Below are 21,592 nucleotides of genomic sequence, written 5' to 3' on the forward strand. Positions count from 1 at the left end.
GCAAATGTATGTACTGTGAACAAGTGTGAGGATGCATACATTGGTATTAAATAGTATGCTATATTTATATATATATAATGTCATATAAACATTTAGGTTGCAAAGCCAAGCAACATTAGGTAGTCCAGAATGCAGATTTCTTGAGCATTCTTGATTAGCCCTCTTCAATATGTAGGATGATACAATTTTAATTGCATGATAACATTTGGGGGCTTTTTTCCTGAACAGATTTTTGCTTCAGCCAGTCAATAAGGGAACAGTTTTTTAACATTTCTGCTTTTTATCTTCTTCTGCTGAGTGCTCTGGCCTCAGATCTCATATTAGTGCACATGATCAAAGTATTACACTGAACACAGAAAAAACATTAATCCACTTTCAAGGTTTAGTTTTGCTGTTGCTTCCTCAACAGCATCATAATATGCCACAAATCCTGATGAACATGTCTCTGCAAAATATCTATGCAGGGTGAGAATTCTATTTTTTTTTTTTTTTTACAATATTATTGCCATCTTGCATAAGCACTTAAGCATAGGGGGAGAAAGGACTAAAATGTCAGAATGACAACTTTCACTGAAACCTGGAAAAGGGAGCTGTGGGAGCCTTTGCATGTGTAGAATTTCCCTAAGACTTTCTCCACTCAAAGCATGGTGCCAGCTGACTTCAGCTTTCAGCACTTCTGCATTTCAGGCCCCAGGTGTCTCTTGCTGAGCACCCAGAAAATGAAGCCAACCACTCAAGAGGGAGGAAATTCCAGAATTATGTCATCATGCCTACATGTGGGGAGGGGAAAGGAGCTAATCGTGCCCAGACAATCCAAATTCTGGCATTTGCTAAGATTTTAGCATTTGACTCACAACCCTATCATTCTTTTAGCTGAGTTTCTCTGTGTATGTGTATACATTTCTCTGTAAATAAATAAGGACAACTAAACTGTGGCTAATCTCTAAAAACTCTTGCACTGCTTTCTCAGTAAAACTATTTTGATGTTTGTGCCCTTGGAAAAAGGCATGATGTGTTTTAATAACCTTTACTTGCTTCCATTTATCCCTACACTGCACTAGAAGCAGGAAAGGACTATAGACAAACAAATATTTGATGCCCAAAATTAGAGGGATCAAGGACTTCTAGAAACAGGGATAACTTTGCTTCACTTCAACCTGAAAACCTGATACTAAATCTCAAGTTCTAAATTTGCTACATGATCCCTATCCATTACCAAATTGCAAGCAAAGCATTAAAAAGCATTGCAAAAAGCCTTAAAAATCCCAAATATTTCAGTTGAATATTGGTGTCGTTTTTGTTTGCTGCCTGAAAATTTTCTCAAACCCTTCACCTTCTGAAACTTCCCTGCACAAGCTGTCAGGTTAGAAACAGGATAAAAATGGAAGTAAAATCCATATTTAAACAGCTAGTTCCAAAAGTTGGTGCTTTAGGGAATTAAAACCTTTAATGCAAGACTCACAAAACTTTTGTAGGAGCTGGTTTTATTAGTATCTACCATAATTCTGTCTGTGTGTATATATCTGCACAGCATTGTGATCCTATCTGTGTGTGCATGGTTCTTGAGGCTGGCAGAGTATTCACTCCCTGCTGCACCAGGCACTCACACTTCTCTCCTGTTCTTTGAAGCTGGGAGTGCCTTTCTTCCATGCATCCCCATCTCCCCTAGCACCACAGACCAATGGCAGAAGGACCTTTTTTACCCCTCCTGTGCATGTACAGCAGGAGAGCTCTCCTCACCAGCTCTCTGCTGACTGTGCTGGATGTTATCTGTCTTTCAGCCAGTGGACAGAGCAATGTATTTACCTGCCAAACTGAACCACCCTGGCTTGCTCTCTAAAAGTTCGTCCTTAGTCCTTCTGTGTAGGATACCTAGGGAAAAGTAGGCACCAAAGGGAGGCATTGTGAGTACCCTACCTTTTTTTCCACCTCAGGTTCCATGGTCTGACAAATCCCTGATAAGGGAATGGCATTCGTTAGTAGTGCTTTAAATTCTGGAAATGCCTCTTTATCTGTGCTGGATTCCTCCTCCCTTTCCAGCTTGGGAAGCACATGGTTATCCCTCCTCCCTGGTGGCTGGGGAGATGAGTTTTTCCTTTTTCCCCACTGCAGTCACTAGCAGTAAGGGGAGTGATGGCAGATTTTCTGCCAAGATTTCCTCACTTTACCAACAGGGAAAAGCACATCTGTCCATGCTGAGATGCCTCCTTACAGCATGTGCCTGAGACATGATCTCCAGCCAAGAAACTGCAGAATCACAGAGTCACAGAATATTCTGGGTCTGGAAGGAACCCACAAAGATCATTGAGTCCAACTCTTAAGTTAATGGCCCATATGGCAGCTAGCAACGTGTCCTCTCTGGGCTTCTGGGAGAAGTCCTGGGGTAGGCAGTGTGGTGGGAGTAGTACGGTGCCTATTACGTTATTGAAAACAAAATACAGCTGCATGTTCCTGTTGCTTGAATGCAACATGTCAGCACCAACATCTCAAAAGAAGCCAGGACTCATTACAGCCAGCCTTCACAGCAGAAGGTGCCAGTAACCAACCAGCTGGAGAAGGATGATATGTTTTCCCCATTAACATGGCAGGTTAGAGCAGGAAGTGTGCCTGGAGAAACACCATGACATGAGGAACTGTATGGTGACAGCAGGTTGCTCAGAAAGCCCCAGAGGAACTGCAATGTTTTCCTGATGTCTGAATGCCCCAGGGCCAGGACAACATGTTGTATCTTGTGCCCTGGACCAATACAGGGCACTAGTGATGCTTGCTATGCCTTGGTGGTATGTCAAGCTCCAAAACAACTGCAAAATAATTCCTCCATAGCCCGTGGATTTACTCATCCTAATTGTTAAATACTTTTAGGAACAACTCTATTTTCATTCCTCATAGTTCACAAAATCTAGAAAGCTGTGTGTCTTTATCCTCTCAAGAATGTGAGTGGGTTGGGTGCCAGCCCTGGGCACAGGAAAAATGGATCACATTGCTGTAACAAGCTGCTAACAAGTAATGAGGGCTAGGTAGACTCTGAGGCATTTTGGTGCATGTCTTTTCAGCTCTGCTTCTATTATGTTCTGGTCTGGACAATCAGAACTCTTGTAACTCAGAGAAACATCAAGGAATGAATGGTTTGCCCTCCTGAATAAAATGAGAACATATGAGTGTGGGGAGAGAGGGGGAGGGAGAGATGCATTTGCATAGGTCAGGAAAGGTCATTAAAACATCTGGCAGTAGTAACTGACATGTGTCAAATTTTAGTGTTCATTAAATTTGTATTAATGCAAGAATGGTTCCTAAGCTCCAAATGCCACTTTTGGTTGCTATATTCCCCCAGCTGATGGTGATGACTTTTCAGAACTGTGCCATGCTTGTTTCCTTGCTAGTGGCATCTGACCTGAGGTCAGTTTTCTGTTTAACCTATTCCTGTAGGTCAAAAGACAAATTAATCTGGTGAGAATTGAATTGGAAATGAGGTATCTGGATAGCAGGTGTCCCAGCTGTGGAATAGCTGCCAGGCTGAAAGGTATTTGTATCTGTCCTCATGCCATCCAAGGAGTCATATCCGAGGTCAGGGAGATATTCAGTTGACATCTGAGAGGGGAAGTCACGGGGAGCAGAAGTGGCAGGTGCCCTGTGTGAGCAGATTATCTTGCAGTCGGGGGGGAAATGTGTAAGGGTGTCACTCTGAGCATAAATGTACATGTTCCATGTATTGGGCACTTTGCCTTACCATTTTATAATTGTAAAGAAGTCAGACAATTTCCAGGCCCCTTAAGGAGGAGAATCTAACAAATCTTTTTCTTCCTTTTTTTCTTTTTTTTAGAGGATGAAGATGATGAAGAGATGGTGGAGCCAAAAACACAGGATGACTTAGAGACAGAAAATCAAGACCAGAAGCAGGAAGTGAAAGAAGGTACTTTAAAAATGAAAAGGATGATTTTGGATGTTTAAAGGATAAGATTCTGCCAGTAGCTACTCTCATAAGTAGTTTTCACTATTGAGAACACTGAAATTGAAACAGTCACCGGTTTTAATGATTCAAAACCATATGAGTAGCATGAAAGTAGAAAATTGTTTCCCAGAGACCCAGCTGGTAGGCCTGAGAAGATTGTGAAAGGCATGAGGCTTGAGCTGTGTAGCAGAATGTCCTGCATGTCCTTATAATTTGAAAATGAAGTAGGAATTCTTGGATCCCGGTACTGGTACTAATTTGTCCTCTGGCTCAAGTGCCCTGCTTATGTGAAAGATTTAAAATGGGAATGCCAGGCATTCCAGCAGCTCTATAAAGTTTGTTGGTCTTCAGAGACACTTGGAGCCCATAACTGCCTGCCTGCTAGAGAGGAACAAAGCTGAACCTAGTGGTAGTCAGGAATCTTCCAGCAGAAAATGATTTCACTTGAAAAATGTCTTCTGTCAAAATCAAAACATTTTGTGGGAACTGCCTCAAGGAACTTAAAAAACCCCTCTGAAGCCAGACTGGTCCAGCCCTTCTGTCCATTACTCTGTATTGAGGTGCTCTGCACTGTTACAAGAGACAAAAATTCAGGTTACTACTTGCTTCTGGTGCAGACAAGGGACACTTGTTTAAGTCATGCATGTCAGCACTGATGTGGTAGATATGTTTGGTGCCTCTTCTCCTTTCCTTGGACCTGTCTTAGCTTTCAAATTAGAAGAATGTTGTGAAATTTGGTCTTCCTCATTTAGAAATGTACTAGGGTATTGGCTATGCTGGTGTGTCAATGCCTTCCACGGTCAATGGTCACTCCTGTGTTGAGTAGAGAAAAAGAACTGAAATAGCAGCAGCTGTAGGGTGGAAGGAAATGGGTTTCTTCTCCAGCATTTCTTACTTTTGTATTGCCAGGACTGCTCAAAATTCTGTGTAGCCTCTTGAAAGGTAGTTTACTTCTTCGGATAGGGCCTAAGATATTTCTTGCTATGGTGACCATTACCAGGATAGTTCTGTGAGCTTGGTTTTTCCCACGATAATCTCACTAGGGGAAAAATATGGAGCCATTTTACATGGAAGCCCATGAAATCTTCAACTGGGAATACAGCAGGCAATGCTTATTTCTCATCCAGGGAGACCGATATCTTTTCATCAGTATCCAAAAAAGATTAATCTGGTACACTAGTGCCCACATTTACTATCCTCACCTACTGAAGTACCAGCCATACTATTTTGATTATAAATTGATTTTTCTTCCCTCTTTAGAGCATCACAGAAATCACCGCTGCCATAAATCCTGTAGTGTTCATTGCCTGTTTAGGTCCTTGTGGAAATGTGGAGAGATAAAAGTCCTCCTGCTCCTCATCATTCTGCTTCTTCCACTGACCCCAGCCACTGATGCCATGGGCAGAGGGGACCAGTGCAGATAGCAGGAACAGGAGTCAGGCAAGTCTGCAAAGGCAGCACTGAGGACATGAGCAAGAAATGTGGCAACATAGAAAAACTTCATTCTTCATGGAAATTACTCTTCTTTTCAAAACTGTGAGGTCTACTCGCATATGGGCTTTTGCAGTCACTGGACCTAACACAGTATCTCTTTCTGTTGATGGCAACAGAAAGCCATAAAAACCTCTACTACTGCACTGTCCTGGGTTGCTGAATGTCCCTGTAGGATTCAACTTAGAGCTTATCCCACACCCATTTATTCCCACAGAAAATTGATGCTAATGCTTACACATGGGGAGAAACCACAAGCTCCTGCAAGAAGACAAGAAGAAAAAAATTAAAATAGAACACTGAGCTGATTTATTTTACCTTTTTAATGGGCTTTCAAGTTAGCCTTTTATGTACATTGCTCACCAGCCACCAGTGCCAACATCTTTTATTTCTTTGCAGTGCTTTAGTCAGAGGGCAGTGTTCCCCTTCCCTGCCCAGCAGACCCCCAGGAGCAGTAGATCATCTGGGCTGCTTTAGCACTGATCTCAGGCGCACCAACTGCAGGCTGGAAAAGTAAGGCACAGCTCGTTTCAGCAGAACTGACTTTGTGAGGTGCTAACATCTGACGGCGTTCAAGGAAGAAGAAAACATGCTCATTGCCTGATAGAGAGTGAACTTGACCTGTAGTATGTGTTATGATAGATAAAATAGTGGAGTGCTGCTGACAGGCATTAATTGCTGTGAATCAGATGAAGCCATTGTCCACAAACTGACAAGGAACGGAGGCCCATTTTTTAGTGTTTGGTGTCATTCTCTCCCTATTGGCTTTAGCCCTTTTGCCTACAAAATCCCATTTTCCTCTCTGTTGTAATCACCCTTCTCATGTTCTGAGCAACATTCAGAGTTTGAAGCAATCGTTTGTGTTTCATGGAAGTGATTAAAACCATGTTACAAGTCAAACAGGAGTTTAGAAGAACATTTCCTGTCGGTGCTGCACTCTGTGTGCCTACTCAGAATTAATAGCTTTTCTGCAAATTAGCACATAATGGGTTAAAAGCATGTTTATGTTGGCATTAAGTACTCTGGCTTCTTTTTCTCTGCAAGGCAAGACAATATTTTGCAAACTTTTTAAAGAATCTCTAATAGACATTATAGTGGCGCCATTCACACTGCTATATAGTAGTTAAGGCTGTGTCAGCACTTCCATTATGAATCCTGTTTTTCAGGGATTTATAACCCAGCCGTAAAAATTTGCTCTGGGCTGAAATTTGGTTTCAGCTCAGGGAGCACATTTTTTAACAGATTAAAAAAAATCAGCATGGCCTTTTTTGAGTTATAGGAGTGTTAAGAAAAAATCCATGGGAGAGAGAAGTGCAAGGAGAGAAAAGCAGAGCATTTTTTCATGAATATAACTCAAAAATTGGTCAGGATAAAAAATAAAGTTTGGATGTAGTCTGTTCGGTCTCCCTTTCTCCAAGCCAACAGGACAAGAGTGCTCTATTTTTATAATGGTATTTTAAGAGGAAACGGGATTTTTTTTCTATGTGGTTTATAGGTAGTTCAGCTTAATTCTTCAGACATTTACTGCATGCTTAATTTCCTCATCTTCCCCCCGCACACCCCAGAGCTGATCTGTGGGGTTTGGTGGGATTATTCGGCAGCCAGGGGTGTTTGCAGGGTCTGACCATGGTTCTGGACATGTCCCAGCATCACTGTCTGGCATGGCACCTCTTGCAGAGCTTCACTGCCATGGAGGCGTGAAGGGCAGAGGAGCAGCTCGAGCCCCCCAAAGTGGAGTGGGAAATGAAGAAATGACTCATTGACCACTTGAAGTGTTTGAAGCCCTGGGACCGCCTTGTGTTCCTTCTGTGGGGCTGCCTGTTGCCACCCATGTCTCTGGTGCCTGTTCTGTTCTCCCCATGGTTTTGGAAGAACCGAGTGTGGGATACCTGACGGTGAACGGGCTCTGCCTGTTCCCAGCCTCTCCTGAGCACATTAACAAGAGACTGGTTCCAAACGGTGGCATCAAGTGGGATGGGGTTTTCCACCACCAGAGAGCTCTGGAGCTCCACCTAAGGCTCCTCTTTGTGTCAGTAGAAACCACGAGAACAACGGGACGGGCTTGGTCTTAAAAGTGGGCCTCAACCTGCATTTATCTGAAGCCATGGGCATATCCACAGAAACTTGCACGAAAGATTGTGATGGGAAAGGCTGGGATCTGCAGCTCCAAAGACCTGCTGTGCCCTGCTCTTGCCCTGGCTCTGTGCATGGGGCTCAAGTGTCCACAGAGCAGGCTGGGCTGGTGGGGATGGTTTCACTCCCAACAGCTCAGGCATCAGTATTGGAAAAGCAAGACAGGTTGTGGTGAGGTTGGTCGTGGCCAGAAATGCCGCAGTTTCACTGCCACCAGCACCACAGTGAGCTCGGGTGTGCCAGCCCATCCTTACAGCCAGCTCAGGCGTGCTCAGGGGTGGTGTCCAGCACGGCCCCTGGAGAAGCACAGGCAGTGGGAACAGCCCTGCCTGGCACAGTATCAAATCTAAGGCTCTGTAACCTGCTACTTCGGAATTTAAAAATCCCTAAATAAAGCTTGAAATCTTCCTTTTTATGTTTGGTGGTTATGCCATGAAGGGGCTTGCCAGCACAACAAAGGCATGACATGTATCAAGCCATGGTATGGGACACAGCAAAGCAGGATATAGCATTTGTCAAGCCTGACATGAAAGTGCAAAGCACAAGAAAAACAGGAGGATCACAGGATCACAGGCAAAAAAGGACTGAAAGCTGCTGAGAGCCACTTCACACCTTGCAGTTCTCACCCTGTGCCTTTCAGCCATCCTCCATTGTCAGCACATCTAAAGTTTACATGGATTTAAATAGATGCTGAAAGAAATAATACAGCTCTTAAAGGGGTTTTAATAATCTCCTTCTGTCTCTCATTATATCTCTGGGTTGATAACAAGGCTGCTTCCTGCTTTACTGTTTTTATTAGCTTGCCCTTTCTTTCATTCACTTATTCCTTTTGGTCTTTTTCTTTTTTTTTTTTTCTTTTTCCTTTAATGGACCTAATTTTCATTTCTCTTACCAGGTTTTTAGAATTGCTGAGATTCCAGGAGAATCTTTGTTATATTTATTTAAATGTGGGATGGGGTTTTTTTGTTTTGTTTTATTTTTTAATGTTTTTTTTAACTCCCTTGAGAGAAGACTCAAATTCTGGTACTTGAATATTTCTAAATTTGTTCCTGAACTGTTATCCCAACTATTTATGTTGTATTTACTACAAACATGCTTCTGTTGAATAAGAACAAGTCTGCAGCAATTTTATCTTCATTCCTAAAATTCAAGAAGATGTTTTAATATCATTTTTTTGTTTTTTTCTGTTTTGTCCAAAGAAATTTATGAACAAAGAACCTGATGCGAAATATGGTATTTCTGAGGATTATGTTAAGTCACATGAAATGATAAAATATTCCTATTTTTGTAAATAAGTCTTGAGTAAATTGGTTGTTTTCACATCATGTTCAACTATTGTTTCATATTCTAGACCTTCCTGTTCAAGCACAAGTATATAATATTTTTCATTACAGATACAATTTCTTTCCCTGTGGTGCCCTCTGTGCATATATTACTCCGCACGGCAATTTAATTTTAAATGTAAATTCCATTTTGTTTTGCACAGTATTGCACATTAGCATGGACACAGGGCCTCTTTGGCAGCTGTGGGTGACATCCCAGCCCAGCCCCTTGCAGAGCAGGCTGCTGCTGCTGCGGGGTCCCATCCATGTCTCCGTGGGTTCCGGGACGGACGGGACACCCGGAGCTCCTGCCAGGCAGGACTGGGCGGCTGCACCCCAGATCCTCCTGCACGAGCTGGGCAGGGCCACAGACGGGTCCAGCTCCTTCAGGTGGGGTCACAGCACAGGCACAGCAGTTCTCTAGGAAGCCGTGGTGTCGAAGCAAGAGCAGACTGTGGAGCTTTCTTTGCAGGAGTTTTCATGGCACTCCAGGCAATAAGCACGTAGCTTTTAGCAGTGGTAACGTACACGCTGCACTGGGCTTTGTTCAGCACAGAAGGTTAGATGTGTTTGGTTTGGGGTTTATGCCAGGGAGAGCAGATACTTGAAGACAAATGCTGTATTCTTACAGGGAATTTCTGGAGATATTGTCACATCACATAGGTCTCCGTGACAAAACAAAACAAAACACACTTTGATCAACTACTTATGTTTCTCAGTTTTCTTTAAAGAGAGCCTGTGTTTCTTGAAAGCTGAGATCAAAGTCACTGTAAGCTCCCAGATCGGAAGAAAAATTACAGAAAATTACATAGGTTCTTTTTATTTTATTTGAGGTAATGGACAGACAGGGAGAAGGAACAAGGAGAAAATGGGAATGTCTCTGAAAGATAAATGGTTAGAAAACCTCCATATTTGAAAGAACAAACCTATCTGTTTGGGTTTTTTGCTTATACTTCATGTATTTACAGTAGTTATAGCAATGTTTTACACTGGAAAAAGTAATGATAACATTCTTGTGAGAAGAGATTGCCTCAAATAAAACTTCAGAGGCAGCCGAATGAAAGAAGAAAATAAGGCTAAAATATGAAGCTTAATATTGCCAGGGGGCATCTGGTGTGTCAGTCAGATGAATGAGGTAAGCTGATTTATGCCCTAAAAACTTTAGCCAAGGTGTTCCTGATGGTTTAATAGACTGCTGGCCTCCCACAGATCACTGCTAACTGCAAGGGAGATTTTGCTGAGGTAGAACTACAGTCGTCTGTTTCTCCACTGCTTGTGAGCACTCCACAGCTCCCAAGTTGTTTATTTTTTGCCTTTTCCCTTTCTATTGATTTTGGGTTGTATTTTCTTTGCAGTTATAGCCAGCAAATGGCCAAGTAATAAATTTTTATTTCCAAGCTGTAGAGAGGATTTGATTTAGCAAATAATTTTTACCATTTGCAGCAGTTTAACATGAGTTTTCCAGTTGCCTTTGCAGTTGTTTTCCCCCTCTTTATGCCATTTTGCTGCATTGTCATGCTTGTTGTCTTTGATTCTGGGAAAGCAATGCTTTAGTGGTGACGATGGGATATTGCCTCATTACAGGCTTCCTTGCCAGATGAGTTCCCTCAGTGCCAATTACTGTTCAGCAGTGGATGCTGCAATAGGTCAGGCTGTTCTTCTTGCTAGTCTTTTCTTTCACATGCATTGCTTCTGTGTAAAGCACTCAGGGACAAATTGTGCTCCTGCCTTGGTAATTGTCACTCTGCTATGCAGGGGCACCATGTGAGGGGATGCAAATATTCTCTGGATGTGTGGAGCTCCACAGGGACCACTAACCTGCTGGTAGGAGACATAGGGCCAAGGCCATAGGAGATCATCAAAGGCTAAAGTTTGTAACTTTTTAGCTGCTCTGTCTCCTGAGGACCAAATTGCTCCTCCACCTTTTGCATTTTTCCTGCCCTCTGTTTAGCTCAGGTGTAGTGCAGGGATTTTTTCTTTCAGAGCTAACACTTTGACCACTTGAGGCAAATCATGGTGAAAGCAGCCTCTCCCAGCCACAGCACCTCTGAGAGCAGGGATGCTGAAAACAGAGGGTACTGCAGGAGTGATGACCACGTCACTCCTCCTGCCTGCTGCTGTGCCCTTCCACCCGTTCCTGCCCCGAGGGCTGGGGGTGGCATCGTGCCCCATCCAGCTGGGCACTGGAGTGCATGAATCCAATGAAACACAGGAAAATCAGTTGGAGAGCAAGGGCCACATCTGCCTGATCACTGAAAGAAGCTGTGTGGCATGGCACAGAAACTGAAAAATCATTTTGAGCTGTAGCTTGAAAGTGTGTCACTCATTGTTTAATTAAACACTGAGATATGTATGACAGGGCTGGGAGTTAAACTTTGCTGTATGGTGGGTGTTCTCTCAATTCCCTTTTTTGGCTGCCAGTTTTTAACCCAATATGGCCTATGGAGACTGCAAGGTCATTTTCACAGGTGAACACCTCAAAACTGCAGTCTAAAGATAAATGCAGAAGACCTTTGATCTCCTGTTAAACTCTTACATAAGAGTCTCTGTAGTTTTGCAGTAAATCTTTTTATGATATGTTGTTTGTGTTCCTAATTATAAATTTGGAACAAAATTCTCTGCCAACAGAGCTTTCTATGCTGGGAATTTAGGCTAGTTGCAAGGTTGGTTTGGGGTAACTGTAAAGATACTAATGTAATTTCTTGAAATACAAGTAGTTTTGAAATAGAACTATAATAATAGAACTATAATGATTCAAAAGCACTTGTAGGCAAATACATAATCAATATACAATATTGCCAGAATATCAACATGACCCTGACAGTGCAATTGAGAACAGATATTTTTACTGTAGTAACAGCAGCATCCCAACTTTCATTCCCTCTGATGCTCACATTTGAGTTATAATTTACCAAAAGGTCATTAAACTGATGGAGATGTTGCACTGGTGTGTCCTTTAAAGACAGTATTTTTCAAATGAAGGGCCAAACTGTAAATATTGGAAGTAATGGTTTAGCAACTCTGTGTACATGCAAAGAAGCAGCTTCATCTTGGGGGAGACATGCTATTCTTACTGCTGCCCAGGACAGCCCCTACCCCTCCCAGGGCAGCTTTGCCCATGGCTTGGTGACATTTGTTCCTCTGGGTCTTAGCAGGGAATAACACTGCCTTAAATGAACTGTTGTTTGGCTGGTTGCTTTCAATTTCGCTGCCTCAGAGAATATCTTTGGTCATTCACTTCGTTACTTTGCAGAAGCTCTGAAGCAAAGACAGAATTTATCAGTGACACCAAGTAGAAATTGGAAGAATTGAAGGGAGAGATTATGTGAGACCTTTTAATATAAAGAACTGTGGTATGAGTTAAGAAGATTATTTTATCTTCAGCTCCTCTGACAGGTCCTCTGTTACATAAGTGTTCTGCTTTTTCCAGTTAGGTATTGCCTAAATGTCAGTCACGGCCATTTCCTGAAATAGGAACGCTGAGTTTATTTAATTTGGGGGGTTTAAGTATTTTCCATTTCAGAATAATAAATACATAAGATACAGGATCTCTTCTATGTAAAGGCTACATTCTGGTAATATACAGGAGTATGTTTAGACATATTAAAAACTTCTTAGTCATGATTTTAAGAGTAAAGCTTTGATTTTTCTCCTGACATGGCTATAGCAAGCTTTCATGTCAAAGGAAACCCACTGAAGATGTTGATTCATTGGGGAAGGGGTGAAATGTCATACTCCTAACTACATCTTTTCATTTTCCAAGCTCCTCCTAGAGAGCTGACAGAAGAAGAAAAGCAACAAGTTCTCCATTCAGAAGAATTCCTGATATTTTTTGACCGCACAATACGTGTAATTGAGCGAGCTTTGGCTGAAGATTCTGACATCTTCTTTGACTATAGTGGCAGAGATGTAGAAGAGAAAGATGGGTCAGTTTGGGGTTTTTTTTTGCTTCTGTAAAATAAGTTTTATAAAGACAATTCTAATAACAGGAAGCCTTTATTTAAAAAAATAATATTTTTATTGTTAAGAAAAGCCTAAAATCTCTCAGTGAAGGCCTGGGTCACTTTGTCATCTAAAAAGATATTTTAAAATACCTTTGTGATTTACTGATCTGGGTTTTGGTAGGTTTTTTAATTTGATGTATTACCTAGCTGGTTTAATTTTTTGTTTCATTTTTGGGATGAAATTCAAAATTCTGGTAAAATAACTGAAAGAGGTAAATACACATGTGCATGTAAAGGTATACATTCCAGCAGTGTACGTGTGTGTGCTTATGATATTTTCACAAATTCAAACTAGTGTTGTTTATATTCTACTACTGCCTCAGGTCTGTAATGGATCCCACTTTACCGTGCATTGTGGGGATGAAAATGATCTCCCAAAGCGTTTGCAATCTTAACAGCTAAGATGAGAAGTGACAAGTTCTGTTTTCAGCATTTGATATGGGAGCAAAGCAGTAAAACTTGTTAGTTGGAGAAGAAATATTTAGGTTGCAGCAGCTGTGTATCTGCTGAAGCCTCATGGCAAATCAGTAGCTGTATTGCATGGAAGTTACTGGAGGCTAACCCAGAACAGCATCCCTATGGACCAGCTGTGTGCATCAGTGTGGCACTGTTGGACCAGTACTGAGCTTCAACCTGTCCTCACAGTGTCACAGAGCATCTGCTGTCTCCATCTCTGGGAGAAGGTGCTGTACCTTTAACATTTTAGGAGTCAAAAGTAAGAGAGGTTTGGTTATAGCTTGGAGGTGAAGGTTCATAAAAGTGGGAGCTGAATGCCAGGGCCAGGTTCATCCTGGGAGAAAAAGAGGGCAGAGATGGCCCAGGGTGACCCAGAAGAGTCAGGCAGGCAGTGAGAAATTCAAAAATGTGGTTTTGTGAAACAGACCTAAAATTTGTTCCTTGTTGCATCATTTTCAGCCAGACAGTCAGTGAGAGAAATTAAATCAAGGTGGCAGACTCCCCCAGGCTGAGCAGAGATCTGAGAAGCAGTCAAAAACTTTTGCACTGCTTTTCACAGCATTTGAACCCTGGTACCTGAAAATCTGTCGCTTTGTTTGAATTCACACAGAGATGTTCAAGCAGGAGCCAACCTCTCCTTTAACCGGCAGTTCTATGATGAGCACTGGTCAAAGCATCGTGTCGTCACCTGCATGGATTGGTCTCTTCAGGTAAGATGTGGAGCTGGGACATGTGTTTCCATATCACTTCCACTTCTCCCTATAAAACTTATGGGCAGCCTCTGTTTGCTCTTCTTTATGCAGAGCAGGATGTTATTTTTGAGAGAACAGCAAGGCCCTGTATGAGTGAAAGCACTTTTCTCTGTGAAGAAGGGTGGTGGATGATATAGAAGCTGTCTTTTTTTTTTTGTTTTTTTGTATATGTTACTTGGTCTTCAAAATCGGGATGTTGTGTGAAAACCCTAAGTTAACAAACCTACCAAGATTAAGCCTTTACTTTTCCTCCCCCTTTCACTGCTTCAGCCAAAAATGGAAATTTTTTTAAGGACAAAAGGTTTAAAATTAAACTAACTAAAATTAATTTACTAAATATAATATGTATACATAGTAGATGTATGCATATTACATGAAATCTTTAAAAATGGTGAGAAATAAAATTAATTTTTCTAATATACTAAAATTTAAAATGTGAAAGTATCTGAACAATTTAAAAAGATTGAAAATAGGTCCTTCAAAAACTGCTGGATCCTCTCTTCAAGTGATGGAAGAGGAGGCTGCAGCTGCTCTGGGTCATGCTAAGGCAGCATGCCTGGAATGTACCCAGTTTCTCTACATGCAAAGCATTGTCATTGGAAAATAAAAATGATGATAGACTTGCTTAAGCTCTCCAAAACCAATGCAATCACATTAGCAAAGTGCAGAAACCAGTTTAATTAGTTACTTTGTTTGGAGAGCTGGGATTATCAGACATCATCACAGGTCCTGTTAAATGAAATTGGTTCCAGTTTTACTCCAGCTCCCCTTGTCCTGTTTCATCATTGTTAGCCTGTTCCTAGGATCTGGCCTGGAGCAAAGCATGTGGTTTCCTTGGGGAGAGAACCAAGGAGACTCTGCTCCTAAATCCACCATACACATTTAACAAAACTACTCCAAGAGGACATTGAGTTCACAAATGCAAGCACAAACCCAGCCTCAGGCATGCCACGGGATAAGAAGCACGGGGACTTCCATCCATGCTTCTCTCTTTTCCCTTGAAGTGACCACAGAGCTGCTTCCATCCCTCTGGGCACTTCCCAGGCAAGGTGGCAGCTGCCTGCACAGGAGGCTGCAGAGAGGAGAAGAATCAGGGGGTCCCAGCGAGCACAGCTGCTAGGCTGAGCACATCTGGGTGGTGCACAACAGCCAGTTGCAGACAAGCTTCTTGTAATAGCCAGCTTGCACTCCACGTGTGAAATGAAGGATTTATACCTTTGCTTTCATACAAAATATCAGCCTAGCAACAGGTATGCACTATTGTGATGTGGGTGGCCTTTAAGCACATATGGATTTCCACAGAAATCAAATATAAGCCTGAGGAAACACTTATCTTAGGTTGTTCACTTGTTCAGGGGCTGGAAATTACATGGAATTCTTATCTGATATTTTCCTAACAGGCAGCTCTTACTGTATTCCCAGGGCAGCAAGAAAAAAAGCCGCCTCAGAAGAGCACTGCCAAATGTAATTGTTCAGCCCCTGGGGCTTGAAGGCATGTTCTGCTTCCCACCTCTTTGTTCCAGGGTGGCCCCTCCTGCCTTCCTCTTTGTTAACTCCTCATGCTCAGCTCCCTGGCACCCCAGCAGGGGCTTCTCCATGTGGGGGGCTTCTGCATGCTGCCCTACAATAGCTTGGGAGTACGGAGTTGCCTCCTCTCCTTCCTGCTTTGAGTGGTATGCATGAGACAAGAGCTGGAGCCAGACAGAGGTATTTCACCTAACCACTAGCTCTGCTGCTCACACATGCTCCAGGACATGGCAGTGTCCACTGTGCCAAAGAATAACTTGAATAATCATGGGAACCGCAGAACACATTGCTCAATTTTCTGTGATAAAACTGCTGCTGCGAAACAGCCTGGAGGCAAATAGAAGCTTAATCAAAGAAAGGACATTGATGCATTGATTAAACAAGTTCGTCTGTTCCCAGTCACATGTAGAATACAGTCTCAAACATGTGGGATCATTCATACCATTCAAGTTAACCCTCTAGCCCCTTGATTCTTTCACAGAGCAACAGGAAAATGGCTTAGGTGCTTAAGGATCTCAGGGAAAGGCCCGATTGACTGAGACTAAACATGAAGAATTATAGCACCTTACTCTGTCCATGGGAGCTAACTTAAAGTCAAGAAAATCATAGTCTCAGAGATAATGATATGTCTTTCTGGACCCTCAGGCAGCAGCCTCGAAGGAGGTTTTGCACAGCACCATTTCTATGTTGCTTTCATTTGCAGGACATCTGGGCACCCGGTGAGGACTGAAACTGTGTAAATGGAAGTAGCTTGAGTGGGGCATTGGAGTGTGCAGTGCCAGAGAGGATTTAGGGTACTGCATTCAGCTCTGTTTTTTTAAGAGTCAAAAAGCCTCATCTAGGTATGACCCCAGCATCTGCTTAAACTTTAAACTGTGTTTCCAGTCAAATACATAAGCTGATTGCAAAACCTGACAATAGACCAGCAGGATTTGAGTCAGTGTCTGTTTATAGCCAGACATGCTGCCAACCATGCCCACTAAACTTCCCAGGAGCATGAACCAGCCCCAAAGTGCTTCAAAATTGGTGCTTTGGGTCTAGCCACACACGCTAGCTGGCTGTAGTCATGCTGGCAGGAGGGCTTGTTTCTTCTCCCTGCCCGTGTTTCTGCCCCTGTGTGGCTGCAGGCTCAGGCACTCGCGTGAATGGTCCCCAACCTGCTCAGCCACAGCGTGATGCCCTGTCAAGAGCCTGCTGCACACTCTGTTTACTTGGCCATGGGCCAGCGTGGGATGAAAAGGTTCAAAGGAGAAGCTGAGCTTGCTGTTCAGAAGTGGTTGTAAGCCGTGTTGCAGGAGTGAGAGAGGAGAGATGAATGAGAGCAGTTGAGGGCAAGGCTGGCACAACTGTGTCCAGAGAGGTGGCATCTCAGGTGTGGGATTAATTCACCTTCAAGTGCCCCTTGGGTCTTGATGAGGGACTGGTTGGTCTACTGCTTCCTTTAAATTCCATGCAAGTGAATTGGGTGTTAAATTGTCCTTACAAGCTGTGCCAGCAGCCAGGGTCTGAAGGGATGTAGGTACAATCTAGTCAGAGTTTCCTTAAAATGGGAAAGGGCCAGGCTGTGGTGTCCATGTGTCATTGCTGACTCCTCCACACATGGGTCCAGGTTCACTCAGAGCAATGAGCTTGAGTAGGAAAATCATCAGCTCTGTGATCTATTATCCATGGAAGCGTACAGAATGTGGGAAGCAACAGCTGCTGGTGGCAGAAGTTACAGCTGTGTGCATTTCCTCCAAATGGATTTTGAGAGCAGAGAGGTTCAGACCCCAATAATAACGATAGGAAGGGTGGTGGTTTGGGGTTTTATTAACTGTTAAAGTGCCTTTGAACCAAATTCACAACTCCCAAAAGAGAGTTTCTTTGTCCTGCTTCCTACCAGCTGCACTGTTCTCCTGTAAAGTGGCGGATGGTTTGGTAGGAATTTACCTGGGAAAGACAAAAAGTGACAATAATTTGCAGATACTGAGAAATTTTGAGGGAAAGCATTTCTAATTTACAAGAGGAGAGTGTAGGTCTTGCACAACTCGAGCTGCTGACTCGTTGGTCTGCAGAAGCCACGTGCTTTTCTCTGGACATGCCATAATGTCCACTGCCTTATCCCTCTAAATAGGCAAATACTCAGAGGGAAGGACAGAGGTTACCAGAGGTGCCTTGTGTCAAACATGTGAGAGTGAACAACTAGCAGTTACTACATAGACAGAAAGTGATTGATGTTTTGTGGGTAAATTATTACTTCTTACAGTGTTTTAAAATGATGCAAGGTCATCAAGACAGTGTGAAATTCTGATTTTTCATTTATAATATTATGTATATATAGATAGGTATATATAAACAAAGCAAATTATTATGGGTGCTGCATATCTACTTCTATACAACAGGGGATAATGGGTATACAAAAAAGTGTGGCTCTGTTTTTAGAGTGCTTATTGCATCAATCCTACTGAGTCAGTGGAATTCAAGGTCACTCTGTGCTTTACAAGATGACCTCAGCATCTTGCAAAATTGAGCTTCTGTGAAGAAAATGTTTTGTTTGCCATTTGAATCATCAAGAAGAGCTTTCAAGTTGATTCTGTGCATAAGTGAATTAGAGTGCATAATGAAATAAGAAAGAATAGTTTTCAGGAATGCTGAAAAAAAAGTGAATTTCAGAATAAAAGCTAGTCAACCCTATGGTCATAGTGTTTTATTATCAGTCAATTAAGACAGTTTGTCCCTGAAGACATGTTGAGCAAATATATTAAAATTATTCAAGCTTTCAAATTTTTCTTCCTCCTTCCTTTTCATTCCCTTTATAAATATTTTGCTAGTTGTCTTTTCTTAAGAATTACCTGCAGAAAATAACATTGCCTTTGTGATATTTTAGAATAACTGATAGAGAGCAAGTATCAGGGGCTTTAAGGATGTTAGGAATGAGTAAAATGTAAAACCAAAATGAAGCAGAATAATATGATTGAACTAGCATTTATTTTAATTAAAACCAGATATTGCACATTTACTGTAGATTATTTCTGTCTGATATGATTTTGTGTAGGCTTTTCATTATCCATGTTATTTTATTTGCATTTTCTTTTCCTTTCTAGTACCCTGAATTGATGGTTGCATCTTATAACAATAATGAAGATGCTCCACATGAGCCTGATGGGGTGGCCTTGGTGTGGAACATGAAGTTCAAGAAAACTACACCAGAATATGTGTTCCATTGTCAGGTAAGGCAGAGGAAACCATTGATTTTATGCTTTAGACAAAACAGTTTACTACATGGTGCATCTCCCCACTGATTATATGAAAACATTACGGTTAAAAATTGGCATATTTAGTAAAAGTACAAGTGACAGCCCAGTGTTTTTGGAAGGCAACCAGCCTTCTCAAACAAAAGCCTGTCAGAGCTGCATGTCATTCTTTGTCTATTTGAAACAGTCCCTAGGAGATTTAGTTCATAAATCCCTCACACTTATGAAGTAACTGTGGTGTACCACTTCCTCATGCAGGCAGTAACACATGCTTTCCCACCCACGTTAACTTCCTTGCATCCTCTGTACTCAAGCTGCCCACCCTTGCCTTGGTTCTGCTCAATATCATGTTTTGCCTTTAAAATTGGGTAGTAAACTTTGCTTTTTTGGACACGTGTCTGTCTTCCAGCCTAATCAAAATGGTGTCGATTTCAAGAACTACTCCACCAATTCCTTTAGGTCAGTCAGTTTGACTGTCCTTTAAGTCAGCAAAGTAGTGTTTCACTTCACTCAGTGCTACTTTAAAATTATGCTGGCTTAGAAGTTTATGGACAATTCAAAAATAGTTAAGTGTTTTATTTCTGTATGTCTGTTTGTTGTTCTTTTGCCACTGCTTTTATGTGTGAAATGGCACAGCCTCTATTGACAGAAGTGTTCAGCTCACTGCCTCTATCTCCATCAAACTGTCCAAACTGTGGAACAGGGCTTGGGCCAAATTTCAAACCTCTTCATTAATATCCCTCTGTGGTAATTAAATACAGGACAGTGGTATTCAAAAAGCCATATGGAAAAGTTTCAGCAAGTAAAACTTAACAATCAGAGATTAGTAAAACGCAGATAATTCTGTGGTAAAAATTGCTTCTCTTGGAAGGATATGTATTACCTGGCTAATTGTGTAAGCTAAGTGTCATTTTACATTTGAGAACCAAACATCTTTTTGAACTAAGTTTATGTTTGGACTTGGGTACATTATCAGATGTAACATAGTGGGAGGGAGTTGCTGGAATTGAAGTTGCTGCTTCAACCCGATTAAGTAACCTTTAATTCTGGGCATATTTTTCTAATTTGCTATACTGAAAAACAACTTCACAAGGAGTTTAGGCCTGCAAATATGCTATACAGATTTATATACATAAATATGCATATATATGTGTGTGTGTGTGTGTGTCTATTACCTTTGAAAGAGGACTTGTGTTTTCCTGGGTATCATATTTGGCAGCCAATGCCAAATTGGCACTGGCCTTTCAGACTGCTTAAGGTCTTAGCTCAGATCCCTTGTTCAGATTCTTCTATGATACGCATGCAGCTTAATGGTTTGAATAAAACTTCCAAGAGAAGATATGACATTTCTAGGAAGGATAATCCTTAAACTAGATTTATTTTGCAAGATAATGACCAGATTCAGGGTATCCCTCCTGTGCAGACAGAGGAAGATTGACTAAAGACATCATTTGTTCCATTAAAGTTCTGTCTAGATGCACTTAAACAAAAGAGGTATGACTTACTGCATTGAAAGCAATGAGACAGGCCACACTCTTCACTAGAAAAACACACACAGGACAAAGTAAGTGGTGGCCAGGGATTTGGCATGGCTGAGCTTCTGTCTAATCCTCACATTGTTGGATGTGCTCTCTTTTAGAACTGGAGCCTTGAAACCTGTGAATTGAGAGACATATATGACACTGTGCTTGCACATGTATCCTGGATTCACTCTCTTTCAGCAAAAGAATATCAGTTCTGCCCATGGGAAATATTTATTTTCCTTTCAAACTGACCATAGATAATTTGCGTTATAAATCCATTATGAGTTGGATCTGTCTTTGAACCATCATTATAGGGCTTTTGATGTGGAGTATCTTCTGCTTATCTTCAGATCAGATGGGGAAACCCACATGGGATTAAATGGGGAAGCAAAAAGTATGCAACTTGGTCTCTTGAACACAGGTTTTGTTGTAACTGACTCAGATGGAAAATAAGAAAAGAGTAATATCTTAGCTCATGCTCTGGATTTCAGTTCTATAGATCATCACATTATTCTGTTAGTGGAAACTAACTGTATAATTAGTCAACCCCATATCATTTATATTACCATTTTGCTAGAGAAACATTCTCTTATTCAGTCTTGATTCTGTTATTTCTCTAGGCCTTCTGAGAGATAGGCCCAATTTTGTTTCATCAAATAAATGACCTTACAACAGTCCAGACCAACAGCTAGAGATGAACACACACCTTACTGTTATAGCTGGGTTGCCCAGAAAGGCCAAATCCAGTACTTTTATTGTGGAAATTTGTTGGGGAAATACAGTGTATTTCCCCAATAGGCCTCTATTTTTCTTCCCAATGACTTTCTATAAAAAGTGGTCTCAATAAATCCTACAAGATGCTGACTAATATACCTTTTGCCTTTCAATTCTTGGGGCTCAGAGAGCAAGACACAAGGAAGTAGAAACTCATTTCAGGTGTGACTGTCTATGAGGTTTTGCAAGCCACTTCTGAGAAGCCAAATCACTAAATGGGTTTATGAAGGCATTTCTGAGAAACTTCTAAGAAATTTCACCTCAGGAGTTCTGCTAACATCAATAGAGAGAGATCTGTGAGGCATCTCTGGACAGCTAAAGAGCTGGCTGGAGTTGCAGCAGGGAAAACTTCAGATACCAATTGTGCACATTTGGTAAATTCTTGAAGTTAGGACCCTTAATCTTTTCCTGACTTTGACTTTCCTGAT

The 21,592-nt window shown here is 41.8% G+C and overlaps 1 protein-coding gene across 6 annotated transcripts in view; it reads left to right on the forward strand.

Annotated features, from left to right (window-relative positions):
* DYNC1I1 (dynein cytoplasmic 1 intermediate chain 1) overlaps positions 1-21,592 on the forward strand; it is a 186,907-nt gene that overhangs the window by 99,756 nt on the left and 65,559 nt on the right. For all 6 annotated transcript variants that reach the window (XM_054273283.1, XM_054273284.1, XM_054273287.1 and 3 more), the window contains exons 7-10: positions 3,821-3,910; positions 12,659-12,821; positions 13,966-14,065; positions 18,718-18,843. In XM_054273283.1, coding sequence (XP_054129258.1) covers positions 3,821-3,910; positions 12,659-12,821; positions 13,966-14,065; positions 18,718-18,843 — 479 coding nt within the window. The remainder of the gene's footprint in view (positions 1-3,820; positions 3,911-12,658; positions 12,822-13,965; positions 14,066-18,717; positions 18,844-21,592) is intronic.

This window comes from Melozone crissalis, unplaced genomic scaffold (genome assembly GCF_028551555.1).
Source record: "Melozone crissalis strain CALT ecotype California unplaced genomic scaffold, PUWL_Pcris_2 ptg000016l_1, whole genome shotgun sequence".
In the NCBI taxonomy this organism is placed as follows: domain Eukaryota; kingdom Metazoa; phylum Chordata; class Aves; order Passeriformes; family Passerellidae; genus Melozone; species Melozone crissalis.